The sequence below is a fragment of the Sciurus vulgaris genome (genome assembly GCF_902686455.1).
Source record: "Sciurus vulgaris genome assembly, chromosome: 13".
NCBI classification, from domain to species: domain Eukaryota; kingdom Metazoa; phylum Chordata; class Mammalia; order Rodentia; family Sciuridae; genus Sciurus; species Sciurus vulgaris.
This window is the reverse complement of record NC_136474.1, coordinates 23531709-23545649: the sequence shown is the minus strand read 5'-3', so window position 1 is coordinate 23545649 and position 13941 is coordinate 23531709. Positions and strand designations below refer to the sequence as shown.

Genomic DNA, 13941 nt, shown 5'->3' with positions numbered 1-13941 from the left:
TGGTTTGTTCATTCTCAGAACCTTTTTTTTTACAGAAATGATCTTTTGTTTCCTTGTTTTTCTGTTAATTCTTGCTTAGATATTGTTGTAGTTCATGAATCATTTAAAAACATCAACTTTCTAAATTCTTCATACTGCATTTCTTCCAAGGTATTATCTATATGGACAGTTGTTGAATTGTTGTGAAGTATTGGGGGTCTCCTCCCCTTTCTTTTATTGCTATTAAGGTGCCATGAGGTGTAGGTTCTTTCTTGTGGATCTGAGGAATGAGACTCATAGCCAAGAGAGGATAAAGTGACAAATTCTATTTCTTTCTTTTAGCACACAAGTGGTACAGCTCCCACAAGGGAGGGTGTCGTGTCACATGAGTTGTTACTGTCTAGGGGTTTGTTTTGGTGTTGCTGGAGGTGACCTTTAAAGGCACTGTCTGATGACTTTTAGAAAAGTGAGTTTCTACATCCAATCAGAGTAAGACATTCTATGTTCATGGGCCCCCCATCCTCCAATCAGAATGTTGACCAACTGCTCTTCATATGCTTATTCATTTGTCCATTAGATTCTTTGAATATGGAATTATAGCAATCAAGGTCTCTGCCCGGTGTTCCTATCATGATTGTAGTTCCTGCTCTTATTCCCTCCTCTGAAGAAATAGCCCTAACTGCCATTAGGGAATTTGGTTGATGGCCACCCTACGTTCTTCAGGCTGCATGGGGACATTAGCTCTGGCAAATAGGGAAACTCCTCAGTGTGTCTATTTAGAGGACCTCAATAATCCATCTGTGTCTCCATCTCTAACACCATCTGCAACTCGATAGCTTGAAGACAATAAGGGACAAATTTCATTAGGGCATTTAATATTCATAAACCAAAGTGCAAACCCCAAAACTCCATGTCTAAGTGGGCAAGTAAGGGCCACAGCCTCTGAAGGAGTAGTGCCCATGTGATGTCCACCAATTGAAAAGCTCTTCTTCCTGAGTTACAATCTGATTGGAGTTTTTTGTCAATGGATTTGAATCTAGAACTGTTAACATAAAAGTGATATTCTCCTTGGAAGAAAACAATTTCCCCCAGCATTAGTGGTCAAAATATTCCAGGGTTTGGCAATTTTGTAGGACTTTTCCCATCAAGGAGTCTACCTAGTGGGTTAATTCTATCTCCAGAAATAAAAAATCACCCCTCTTATGATTCCAGAATTATTTGGAACCCATATGGAAAAGGCAATGTAAGAACTTTTCACTGAAAGGATCTGGAGCCTTTTTTAAGTTAAAGCCATATACTTTAATCTGTTCAGATAGCATATTGACCAAGAATCCAGAAATATGCATTTTTTAAAAGAATTTTTGAGAGAACAATAGTAATCCTTGGGCAATAGGGAGGTCGGTACTGTTAAAAGACACTGAACTCCATCTTGCTGACAAAGTGGAGCCATTACTTTTAGAACAGAAGGAGGCCTTAGAGGGAGGAATAAATTGAAGCCTAAGAACGAATGGGTCTCTTCGAGTCTCTGATGATTTGGGATAGCACCTGCTACAGTTGTCCCCAAAGCAGCATTTATGCATTTTAATTGTCTTCAAAAGATGTGGGACCTGGTACATGCTGCCTTTTTAGATTCCTTTTCCTTCTGTGACTCCCTTTCTCTATCATGTAGGATGGAACTTTACTAAAACTAATTCCATAGTATAAGAAAACCAACCATTTATTTCCCATAGTGGCATGAATTTTAAAAGTGAAACTTTTTCTTTGGTCTTGAACTGGTTTGGGCACTTGCTCATGCAGCCCACATTACAGACAGATGTCAGGCAGGCAACTGAGGAGCAAGCAAATTTGCCATTCGGGGAACAAAAGGCAAAATGCATAACCAGAGTGACTTCTGCCCATTTTCCCTCCCTTTCATGAAACAAGTCTAGCTGTAAGTTGGTGTTGTAATTTATGCTTCCCTTTGGAGGCCATTTTATCCCAGTGGCCTCCACCTCATATTTGGGCCAGGCTTGGATGCAGAAAAATATCAGGCATTTCTTCTTTAGAGCTTGTGGATCAAAGTGATTTCAACTGTGGAACATAGCAGAGGGAATATTTTCCACCTGTAAGAGAAAAAAGAGAAAAACAAGTGTTCCCTGTTATTCCCTTTGCCTCCTGATAGGGTGTAAGCTGGTGTTCCTTCCCTTTCTCATGAGCAACCATGGGAAAGGGTTGTGACCTATTCTATTGTTCACTCTTAACAACATGGTCCTGTATCCTTTGATTCCCTGTGTGTTATGGTAAATTCTGAGTTAACTATTTGGAGCGTACCAATATATTGATACACTTTGGAGGGAGAATCATACCCCACTCAGTATGGAGAAGTTACTCAATAGCTTCTCTAAGGTCAAGCCTCAGTGCACTGACAGAAACCAGAATCCAACCCTCCATGTATCAAATCAAGAAAATCCTCCCAAAACACCAATCTGCTCTCATGAAGACCACCTCCTGCCTTCAGCAGACTTCTGCCACTCAGGCAAACCATGTCCCAAAGAATCAGAGCCCACATCTGCTCCGAAGTCCCCCAGTGACCACTGCATCATTGGCCAAACAACTGTCAACACAGTTGACACCCTAAATATATGTGACCAGAAACATGCACACACCCAAGAACCAATGTGCCCGCTCAAGAGCTCCTTCGAAGTATCAGTACAAAAGTTTTCAAAATGAAAACCCATGCTGGCTTCACACAGGCAGTGCAGCCATCCTGCCTGTATCAAGCCCATACAAGCCCCCATTCCATTAAGCCCCACACCAGCACTCCAATCTCACAGGCAAACACACCCAGCCTCCGGATGTATATATACCTAGAGCCACACACATGTAGGGCAAAAACCACACTGCAGCAAACTGACACTGCAATGAGACATGAAGCAGCCATTCAGAAGACCCCAAAACAGGTGCGACAATCAGCCCCCTAAGACCCAGTTTCCTCAACAAGAATACCCTGTGTACATGTACAATTACATAGACAGTGTGATTCTACTTTGTTTCCAACCAGTGAAATGAAAGTTGTACACCATTTGTGTACAGTGAATCTAAATTAAAATATAAAAATTTGAAAAAAAAGAAATCCAACAGACATAACAGACATGACTTGATCACATACAAAAACTGTTTGCAGTTTACCTTCCAAAAACCATCTGTAACTTTTTTTTTATAAAACATTTAATTTATTGATCTTTTGCGGGGAATTTGATGCATCTCCATTGAATTACAACTGAGCCATCAATCCTATAGCTTCGTCAATATTAAGTGGTTCATTTTCATGATGCTGAGAACTCAGTTCTTTCTGCAGAGGTTCCAGAGAAAGGCCTTTTGAGAAGTGTGCAAGTTCCTTCGGTATGTTCACAAAAGCTTTATTCACTCGGTTAACATTTTCATCATTCACAATGTTTATCTTCTTAAGATTGGTAGTAACTGCTTTTGTTTTGTTGTTAGCCTGAAAGTTTTTTTTGGCTGGCTGTGTGCAATACATTCCTGGACTTCGGCCCTCAGCCATTGTCTCTCACCAGATCCTTGATAGCTGCATGCAGCTGCTCAAGTTCCCCATCTGTAACTTTTTAGACACTCCATAGCTTATTTAAATCCTTAGTTTTGTACTCTGTTGCCAGACCAAATGATTTTTCTTCCAGAAACTTCCTAGTTGCTGACCTCCTTTCTCAAACCCACATCCTGAAACAATACTTATGTAATTACTGAACACCACTCTTCCCGTTAGACAAAGCACTTCCATCAAAACAAAAGAAACCAATACTCCCCATGCTCCCTGCCCCCTTCATAGTCTGGACAGGGAGGCAGGCTGGCTAATGCTCTGGGTGATGTCCCTAATTAAGGAGAAAAAACCAATCATGTCCCTTCTGCCACAAAAGGCCTACTGACTTTATTTTATACCTTGGGTCCTCAGGTCTATCCTGTGAGCTCTTAGAGAATTGAGGCTGGACCTGCCAGATTGGTCCCAGTCCTAGAGGAGGTTACTGAGGATATGGTTGCTGTTTGAGTACTAAAAGGTGCTCAAGGACTTGAGAATAGGCCTATGTATGGGTCCTTGTGAAACAATTTGGATTCAGAGGAGCATATCAAGAATCAGAGTCTGCTGCTGCACCAGAAGGAGAGGGGAGTTTTCAGCAGAGAATAGAGAAAGACACACCGACCACTTGGTTCACATTCTGGGGAGTAAGTTGGTCACTTCTTTCTTAAAGACCTCAGAGCAGATGAACATTTCATCTCCAGATCCAAGAAGATACATCAGGTGAGGTGCCTCTACCATCAAGTCAAGTCAGTCAGAAGGTGAAAGAAGCAGACACTGAAAGTTATCAGGTCAACCTGGTTTGTGTTCTGCAGAGAAGTAGACACATATCTTCACCAACATTCTACCACCAGAAACAAAGGAAATTTATCAAGATTTCTCCAGTAAACCTGTTACCAGTGTCTTTAGCCTGGCAGCCACACTAACAGCTTTTAAATGACTGACACATGCCTTTTGGAAAGAATGCTTTCCAGTCTTGGCTTTTGCCTACACTGCAGGATCAGGGAATAACGGGGGCTCGTTTCCACATCTCCTTTTTTTTATTTTTTAGTGCAACCTATGCATGTCTATTTAGAAGTGTTGGAACTGGAACCAGACAAACTTTCAACTGACTGTGAGGAAACAACACAGAATGTAGAGTAAGAAAACAAACCCTATGAGATACCATGTAGTACGCTGGAGCATATTCCAAGGACTGAAACCATTAGGTCATCTAACAGCTTTTTTTGCAAAATTGGCAGGAGACAGCACAGGAATCTGACTTTCCTGCTTGACTTGGATATAATGATGCAATTGCAGGAGACCTAAACTAACATTCTTATGATTCTAAATTCCTATCAGATGCATATTCCTCTCTTTCCAATCCCCCTGAAAGCTATTGTATGGAACAGGTGTTACATAAATAAATTGATAGGCAACACGGCATCATAATTGTCTGACTTTTAGACTTCGTATCTGGTTACCTAAGCTCGTGATAATAGCTTCTGAAGCATTTATTTTAGCTTCAAGTGTATTATCAACAGCCTCATCTCGAAAGGATCCTGAAGTATTTTGTGCTAAAGTGTTGACAGAATGAGTGTTTTGAAAGCTGTGTGCCAGAGTGACAGAGGCAGTGATTGCAGAAGTAATTACTCTAATTAAGGTAACAGTACCAAAGACTACAAGTCCCATGGCACAGTGTGACTGAGTCTTCTGATTTTGAAGTGCCTGAAGGACTTGCACTCCTTTATCCTCATACCATTTATCTATAATGCTAGTGGGAAGCATAAAAAGGAAGACTGGTATAAATACAAAATATCTTGATCTTTGTTATGTTTAGTCACACAGTGAGATCACAGTACACTGTACAAGATATCAGTTACTGTCCATTCTTGTGATATTAGTATTTTCTGTTAATAACACACAAGGAAACTGAATACATGCTCTCAAACCATAAGGGGGTGGCAGTACAACCACGGGTAACATCCGTTAGTGATAGACTAGTGAAGTTAACAAAATCTAAAGCAGCAACTAAATGCCATAAATCCTTCTGAAGGCCTCTTGAACTTGTGGTCAAGATGTTGCTAAGAAATGTCCCAGGAGTCATGAATTCATTATGAGGACACACCAAATCAAGTTGATGAGACCAGTCCAGGACATAAGACTGAGACTGGGAAATGTTATGTCTTATGAGAACAAAGTTAGCACAGTCTAGCAATTTGGAAACATTCCCAGGTCTAAGGCAGCAGAATTAGGACAATAAGGGAGCTGAAGGTGTTTGGCAGAGTTCTCATGACTGGAATTAGGAAACCCTATTTTACTAATGGATTGCATGTATTTTTCCAAATCCCAAGGACCAGAAATGGTGGACACACCGTGCAACCACAGGGTGTCTTATATTCCTGGGACACTTGTAAGCACACATTATTTTAATGAATAGACAAACAAATAGGGGCCTCAGCACTATACCCAGAATAATTAAAGTAATGAGAGGGAATAATATGCCATTCAGATAAACCCTCACCATAGCAGAGTGATTTGTGAACACTGGAATAGATCCATTAACTACAGGAGGGTCTGGAAAATAGGTCCAAGTAAGTTTCTCCTGTCACCATATGTAGCTGGCAACCTACAGTGGCTAGCATTGCCATAAACATGGTAGCTGGAATCACAGAGGCCCCTTCCATCATCAGTTTCTTGATCTGATCCCAAGTCAAGGGATTTGCACTCAGTGTGCAGCTCCATTGGTTGGTTGTTTCTCTTGGCTGTTCTCCTCTTCTGGGATTTGGGGGTGGGTCTTGCTGTGGCAGTCCCTTGTTTCTGGAGCATTCCTCAGTCTTCTGAGTTGCGCATTGAGTCTGGCTGTTGGATCCATGTTGATGACACTTTGCTCTCTCTGGTACCCAAATCTGCCTCTCAGCACCTTCTGCAAAGATAAAGACATGGCCTCTTCTCCACATTATTACTGGAACTGGCCCACTCCATTTTCCTGACGTAAGTCCTTCCACTGTACCATGCTGAGCCAACTGGACCAGAGACTTAATCCCTCTTAACTGCAGTGTGGCCCTCACCACAACTTTAAAAACTTAAAGTAAAAAGAGCATGATGTAATTGATTCTGCAGAGATAGCTATTACCTACCTCCCCTTTTTGCTTTTGAAGTTGAATCTTTTAGTGTTTTATTGGCACTGTCTACCATTGCTTGTCCTTGAGCATTGTATGGAATTCTCGTCTTATGAATAATGTGATAGGAAGCCAAATGTGTTGAAAAGAACAAGTGGCATAAGCTGAACCATTATCAGTTTTGAAATATTGAGGTTTGCTCATGACAGCAAAAGTGGCCAGGCCATGATTAATTACCTGTTTAGCACTTTCTCCCATTTGTGCTGCAGCAAAAATAAAATGAGAATAGTGTCAATAGACACATGAGCCCACCAATATCTTCCAAACTCCTGCATGTGAGTAACATCCATCTGCCAAATATGATTTGGCTTAAAGCCTCAAGAATTGATCCCAGTTGATAAGACCAGGTGAATAATACATTTAGAGCATTGTTTGATTGTGGTCCAGGTCTATTCCCTAGTGAGATCAAATTCTTTGGGTAAACTGGAAGCATTTTGATGATGTAGGGCATGTGATGTTTGGTCTGAAGAGTAAGGTGATACACATTACACTGAGACAACAAGATGATCTACAACTTTGTTTCCTTCTACTCTGTGTCCTGGAAGACCTGAATGAGCTTGAATGTGTCCAATAAAACATGGGTGACATCATCATTGGAGAGTGTATTGTTAAGATTTCAAAAGCTGAATAATTCCACAGTTAGTATGTCCCATGGTAACCATTTCAATTACCTGAGATTCCCCTACTACATAAGCATATCACTGTAAATATTTATAGATTCTGATGAAAAATGTAAGGCAAAAATTATGGCTTGTATTTAAGCATACTGTGTAGAGGAAAACTTTGAAGAACCTTCAGCTCCTTTGTGGTATAAAATCTGGCCCTCCCTGAGCTGGATCCATCAGTAAAAATGGTTAGAGTCTGGAAAATGGGTTTAGTGCAAATAATCTTAGAGAAAACAAAAGTGGTCAAGGAGGCAAACTGTAAAATTTTGTTAACAGGTTAATGACTACTTGGCCTGAAAAGTTAGCAAGTGCAATATGCCAACTTGTGAAATACTGTCAAAGCTGATCTTATTGTGCGATAGCGAGAGGAACTACTATAAGAGAAGGCTCTAGCCCTAAGAGGTGCAGCACTTGATGTCAAGCTTTGTAATAAGTTGAGTGACTAACTCGTGAAAAGGTGCTAAAGATTTGGAAGAAGAAAGTGGCAGGTGAAACCATTCTGTATTACCTGTTTCTTGACAAAGAACTCCCATAGGGCTATAGGTGGTAGAAAAAAGTAGTACTTGAATAGATTCATTTAGGTCGAGCCTAGGAAGCTGGGCTCTTTGAAGAGCAGACTCTGCCCATGTCAGCACAGCTTTAGTTTCTGGCATAAGTCGTGAAGATGGAGAGGATGGAGAGGGATCTCCTTTGAGGATATCGAACAGAGGTGTCCTCCTAATGATGTAGTTAATTTTAAAGAAGGACATCACCAATTAATGTAACCCTGGAGCTTGGAAAATCATTGAGAGTATGTAAAGTGTCTATCCTAATTTGGAGGCACTGGGGAGAAACTCCATGCCCTTCAACTTTTTAAGACACTGATAGAGAGAAGCCTTCTGAACATTTTCTGGAGCTAGACATAACCCATGTGCAGTATGAGAAGTGTGCAAGTCCATGAAGACTTCCTGGAGCAGAAGCAATTCTGCATGAACAATTACAATGTCATCCATATAATGGATAACACATGCATTGGAATATTTTATACGAATGGGGGAGACAGCTTAATCTACAAAGTGTTGGCATAAAGTAGGGCTGTTAGCCTTTCCCTGTGGCAACACTTTCCAGCAATAAGGTTTGACTGGCTCTTTAAAATTTCCTGTGGGGACACAAAATCAAAATGTTTACGGTCCTTGAAGTGCAAAGGTATGCTGAAGAAAACAGTCCTTTAGATCCAGCATAAATAAGTGATAGGATAAAGGAATAGCAGTAGGTGATGGGAGTCCATACTGTAGAGGTCCCATAAACTCCATAGTTTTGTTGACTGCCCTGAGGTCCTGTAGTAACCTCCACCTTCCAGAATTTTTCTCTTTGTGGGGTGAGGATTACTTGGGATTGAACTTGGGCCCTTGACCACTGAGCCACATCCCCAGCCCTATGTTTCATTTTATTTAGAGACAGGGTCTCACCGAGTTGCTTAGGCTAAGTTGCTAAGTTGCTAAGGCTGGCTTTCAACTTGGGATCCTCCTGCCCCAGCCTTCTGAGCCACTGGGATTACAGGCATGCACCACCACGCCCAGCCCGATTTTTCCTTACTCATAAAAATAGGAGTATTTCAAGGATTAAAAGTAACTTCAAGGGAGAAAGGCTCTTTCCTTTCCGTCTGGCGGCAGCCATCAGGTGAGCCAAGATGGGTGCATACAAGTACATCCAGGAGCTATGGAGGAAGAAGCAGTCGGATGTGATGCGCTTTCTTCTGAGAGTCCGCTGCTGGCAGTACCGCCAGCTCTCGGCGCTCCACAGGGCTCCCCGCCCCACCCGGCTGGACAAAGCGCACAGACTGGGGTACAAGGCCAAGCAAGGTTATGTCACATACAGGATTCGTGTGCGCCGCGGTGGCGGCAAACGCCCAGTGCCTAAGGGTGCGACGTATGGCAAGCCTGTTCATCATGGTGTTAACCAGCTAAAGTTTGCTCGAAGCCTTCAGTCCGTTGCTGAGGAGCGAGCTGGATGCCACTGTGGGGCTCTGAGAGTCCTGAATTCTTACTGGGTTGGTGAAGATTCCACATACAAATTTTTTGAGGTTATCCTCATTGACCCATTCCATAAAGCTATCAGAAGAAATCCTGACACCCAGTGGATCACTAAACCAGTCCACAAGCACAGGGAGATGCGCAGCCTAACATCTGCAGGCTGCAAAAGTCGTGGCCTTGGAAAGGACCACAAGTTCCACCACACTATTGGTGGTTCTCGCCGTGCAGCTTGGAGAAGGCGCAATACTCTCCAGCTCCACCGTTACCGCTAATATAAGTACGATGTTTGTAAAATTCATACCTAATAAACAATTTAGGACAGTCATGTCTGCTTAAAGGTGTTATTTGTCTGTTAAAACTAGTCTGCAGATTATTTCATGAATGCTTTGTCAAATTATGGAATTTAAAGTGCAATAATGTTTGAAGACGATAAGTGGTGGTGTATCTTGTTTCTAATAAGATAAACTTCCTGTCTTGCTTTATCTTATTAGGGAGTTATATGTCAGTGTTTAAAACATGCTATGTGGTATAGTAGGTGTCAAATAAATTCCTTAAAAGAAGAGTGCTGGAACTAGCCCTGTAGATTTGTTTTGGTGCGTGTGACAAAATCTACAACTTCATTGGGATAATGTAATGCTACGGTAGCTTACTTAAAAGTGGTTGGGTTTTTTGGAGTGTGGCAGTATAAACTTTTAAAGATTGAATTTTGCTTAAGATATGGGGAGGCGATCCTAACCCCATATCGTGGTCGTATGCATTCAACTTTCAAGCCCACATTTTAAAATTTAAGTCAGTGTTTGATTTGTATAATTGCTGCTTCCGAAAGGGAAAAAAAAATCCCCAAATGCTATCCATTTTCAGAATAAGAAACTTGTTGCAAGAGGTTTCTCTTACAAATAAAAAAAAAAAGCCTAGGCTAAACAAAATTGCTAAAATGTTTCCACAGTATCCTATAAGTTCACATTAAGAGTGAATGCTGGTTTAATCATGTGGCTCCAGGGAATCCAGCATTTTGAACTTGTGGCAACAGTATTCTGTGACATGTATGCCAATATATTTTTGAAACATGGGGTTGAGTATTCATTATTTACCTTAAGGTTTGTAAGTTAGTAACATGCTAGAGTGTAGCTGGTGAGCTGGTGACTTTTTGCTAAGTATTTGCAAGGTTAGAAAAAGTCCTGAGTCCTGATCAATATTTCAAAGTACTTAATGCTAGTTTTGCAACCACTATGAATCCTCAAGCCACATGGGCAAATGTATGATTGTCTATTTAAAAGTACTTGCTCAGTCAAGTTGTCTTGGGCAACTCCTATAAGATTACTAAAAAAAAGTTTTGTCGTGTGGCTATTTTTCTCCCTGGTAAAACAACCCCCCAAGGAGTTGGGTCATCAATTAAGTATATTACCACATTTCATTGTTTCATTCCTGTTAATATTAATATTATCCAAGACTATGCTGCTCTTTTCCAGGGTGAAGTTGAATATGGAGGATGAATTGCCCTTACTCTTCAAATTCTGGGTTGCTGCATTAAACAGATGTTTCAATTTTAAGGTCTTAATTGATAACCTCCCTGAACTGAGTTTTTTATCCAGCAATTTCAAGAGTCAGTTCATTGATTTCCAAGAAATAATCCGAGGCAGGCTCATAAAAACTTGAGAATTAAATTCCTTTCTACCCAACCAAAAAAATAATAATAATAATTCATACATTATGATTGTGTGTAGAAGTTGTTCAACTAAAGGAATAAATGACTATTAAACAAGTAGGGAAAAAAAAGTAAATTCAAGGGGTTTTTCAAGATGGCGGACTAGAGGGTTGCTGCATTTCATGTTGCTCCAGGACTCAGGATTCAAAAGAGGAGATATTGAGAGACTTGGGGCCAACTCAAAGCAGCCGGGTGAGTCTCTCCAGTTGGGGAGGCATCCCGGATGGGGCGGTAGTCCCGGAATGCAGGGAACTTTGTGAAGTAGAGCTGCCCGGCGAGACACCCCTCCCCCCACTGGAGCAGAGAATCGGACAACTGGGAGTATCGTAGAGGAGGTTGCTCAGCACAGCGCTTGGACTCGGAGCAACCACTGGCACTCCGGGCGGCTGCCCAGAGGAGGAGCGACGAGGAATGCTGATTGGACTCAGAGTGACTGCTCCTGAACACCGGGGCCTGCCCGGAGGAGGAGGAGGAGGAGCACGGCCGCTTGGACTCGGAGCAACTGCACCAGAGCTACAGGTGGTTGCCAGAGGAGGAGCTGCGCAGAGAGCTGTTTGGACTCAAAGCGACCACTCCGGAACACCAGGGCCTGCCTGGAGGAGGAGGAGGAGGAGCGCGGCGGGTCGCTTGGACTTGGAGTGACTGCACCAGAGCTACAGGCAGTTGCCAGGGGAGGAGCTGCGTAGAGAGCTCCTTGGACTCAGAGCGACCACTCCTGAACACCGGGGGGCTACCTAGAGGAGGAGGAGGAGTGCAGCGGGTCGCTTGGACTTGCATTGACTGCATCAGAGCTCCAGGAGGCTTCAGAGGAGGAGGCAAGTGGTGAGTTGTTTGGACTCAAAGTGACCGCTCCTGAACACCGGGGGGCTGCCCGGAGGAGGAGGAACGGGGAGGGTCACTTGGACTCGGAGTGACTGCCCAGGGCTACGGGCAGTTGGCCCAGGGAGTAGGAGCGCAGTGAGTTGCTTGGACTCCTAGTGACCGCACTAGAACACCAGGCGGCTGTCTGAAGGAAGAGGCGTGTGGCGGGTCAGTGGGACTTGGAGCGATTGTATGGGGCTCCAGGTGACTGCTCAGAGGAGGGGCCACATAGCCAGGCGATTAGGTGCAGAGCAGGGTCCCAGGGAACCTAGGAGGCTTCTTGGTGGAAGAGCCACACAGAGACACGCTTAGGAGCGGAGCGAAGGTTCCAGGACTGCGGGCAGATTTTCTGAGGAGAGGCAGCCTAAGGAGACTCACCTGCAAAGGGCGAGACTCCCAGGCCCAGGAGGTAGGTTTGGGTCCCTGGGAACATTGCAGAGGAAGGCAGCCCAGCCCAGGCAGTAGTTGTAGATTGAGGGGAACCTCTAGGAGGGGAACTGACCAGCGAGACCTCCCCACCAGGTGAGTCTTCCCTGGCAGGTGAGGTTTACCACAAGGATGGTAAAACCAGAGACACAGGCCCAAACAGGCCTTGCCTCAGCCCGCAGCCTAGTTCCCCTTTGGATGAACATTGGTCAACAAGTGGAGGCACCTCTTATCCACTGGCAGGGAATATACCCCACCTGAAGGCCAGCACCCCTACAGAGGCAGCTTCCTTGTGGAGCACCGCACTATCAACTTCCTCCAGACTTCACCGCACTGAGGGTAAGAGAGGATATACTAGAAATCTTCAGCGAAATTATAAGTCAATAGAGGAAATCTGCAATATCTCAGCAGTCCACTGATACATGAACAATATGAGAGAAAAAAAGGGAAGAAAATGCCCCAAACAAATCTAAATGTTACCTCAAATAAAACCCAATGACAGCATGGCAGAATAAATGACAGAAAAGGAGTTCAGAATGTACATAATTAAAATGCACAGGGAAGCAAATGATGAGATGAAAGAGCAAATGCAGGCACTGAATGACGAGATGAAAGAGCAAATGCAGGCATTAAATGATCGCACCAATCGACAATAAAAAGAGCAAATACAGGAAGCAAAAGATCATTTCAATAAAGAGTTTAGAGATATTGAAAAAAAACCAAACAGAAATCCTTGAAATGAAGAAAACAATAAACCAAATTAAGAACTTCATAGAAAGAATATCCAATAGGATAGAACACCTGGAAGACAGAACCTCAGACATTGAAGACAAAATATTTAACCTTGAAAACAAAGTTGACCAAACAGAGAAGATGGTAAGAAATCATGAACAGAATCTACAAGAACTATGGAATATCATGGAAAGGCCAAATTTAAAAATTATTCGGATTGAGGAAGGCTTAGAGAAACAAACCAAAGGAATGAACAATCTATTCAATGAAATAATATCAGAAAATTTCCCAAATCTGAAGAATGAAATGGAAAATCAAGTTCAAGAGGCTTATAGGACTCCAAATACACAAAATTACAACAGACCCACACCAAGGCACATTATAATGAAAATACCTAACATACAAAATAAAGACAGAATTTTAAAGGCTGTGAGAGAAAAGAACGAAATTACATTCAGGGGGAAACCAATATGGATATCACCAGATATCTCAATCCAGACCCTAAAAGCTAGAAGGGCCTGGAACAACATTTTTCAAGCCCTGAAAGAAAATGGATGCCAACCAAGAATCTTATACCCAGCAAAACTTACCTTCAAATTTGACGATGAAATAAAATCCTTTCTTGATAAAACAAAAGCTAAAAGAATTTACAAAAAGAAAGCCAGCATTACAGAATATTCTCAACAAAATATTCCACGAGGAAGAGATGAAAAACAAAGAAGCAATTCAGCAAAGGAAGGAATTATCCTAAAGGAATTGTCAAATAAAGGAGGAACCAAGTCGTGTCAAATAAATAACTAAAGAAATGAAATAAAATAAATGAACCAAATGA

The 13941-nt window shown here is 42.3% G+C and overlaps 1 protein-coding gene across 1 annotated transcript; it reads left to right on the top strand.

Moving 5' to 3' along the window:
* The first annotated feature begins 8996 nt into the window (after positions 1-8996).
* Positions 8997-11150, top strand: LOC306642497 (large ribosomal subunit protein eL15-like). The gene has a single exon (XM_079108242.1). The coding sequence runs from the start codon at positions 9043-9045 to the stop codon at positions 9655-9657; it is 615 nt and encodes a 204-aa protein (XP_078964368.1). The 5' UTR covers positions 8997-9042; the 3' UTR covers positions 9658-11150.
* The last annotated feature ends 2791 nt before the right edge of the window (positions 11151-13941 follow it).

Bases quoted from the DNA above. Each gene is read 5' to 3' on its own strand.
- LOC306642497 (XM_079108242.1), top strand. From the start codon at position 9,043: ATGGGTGCATACAAGTACATCCAGGAGCTATGGAGGAAGAAGCAGTCG.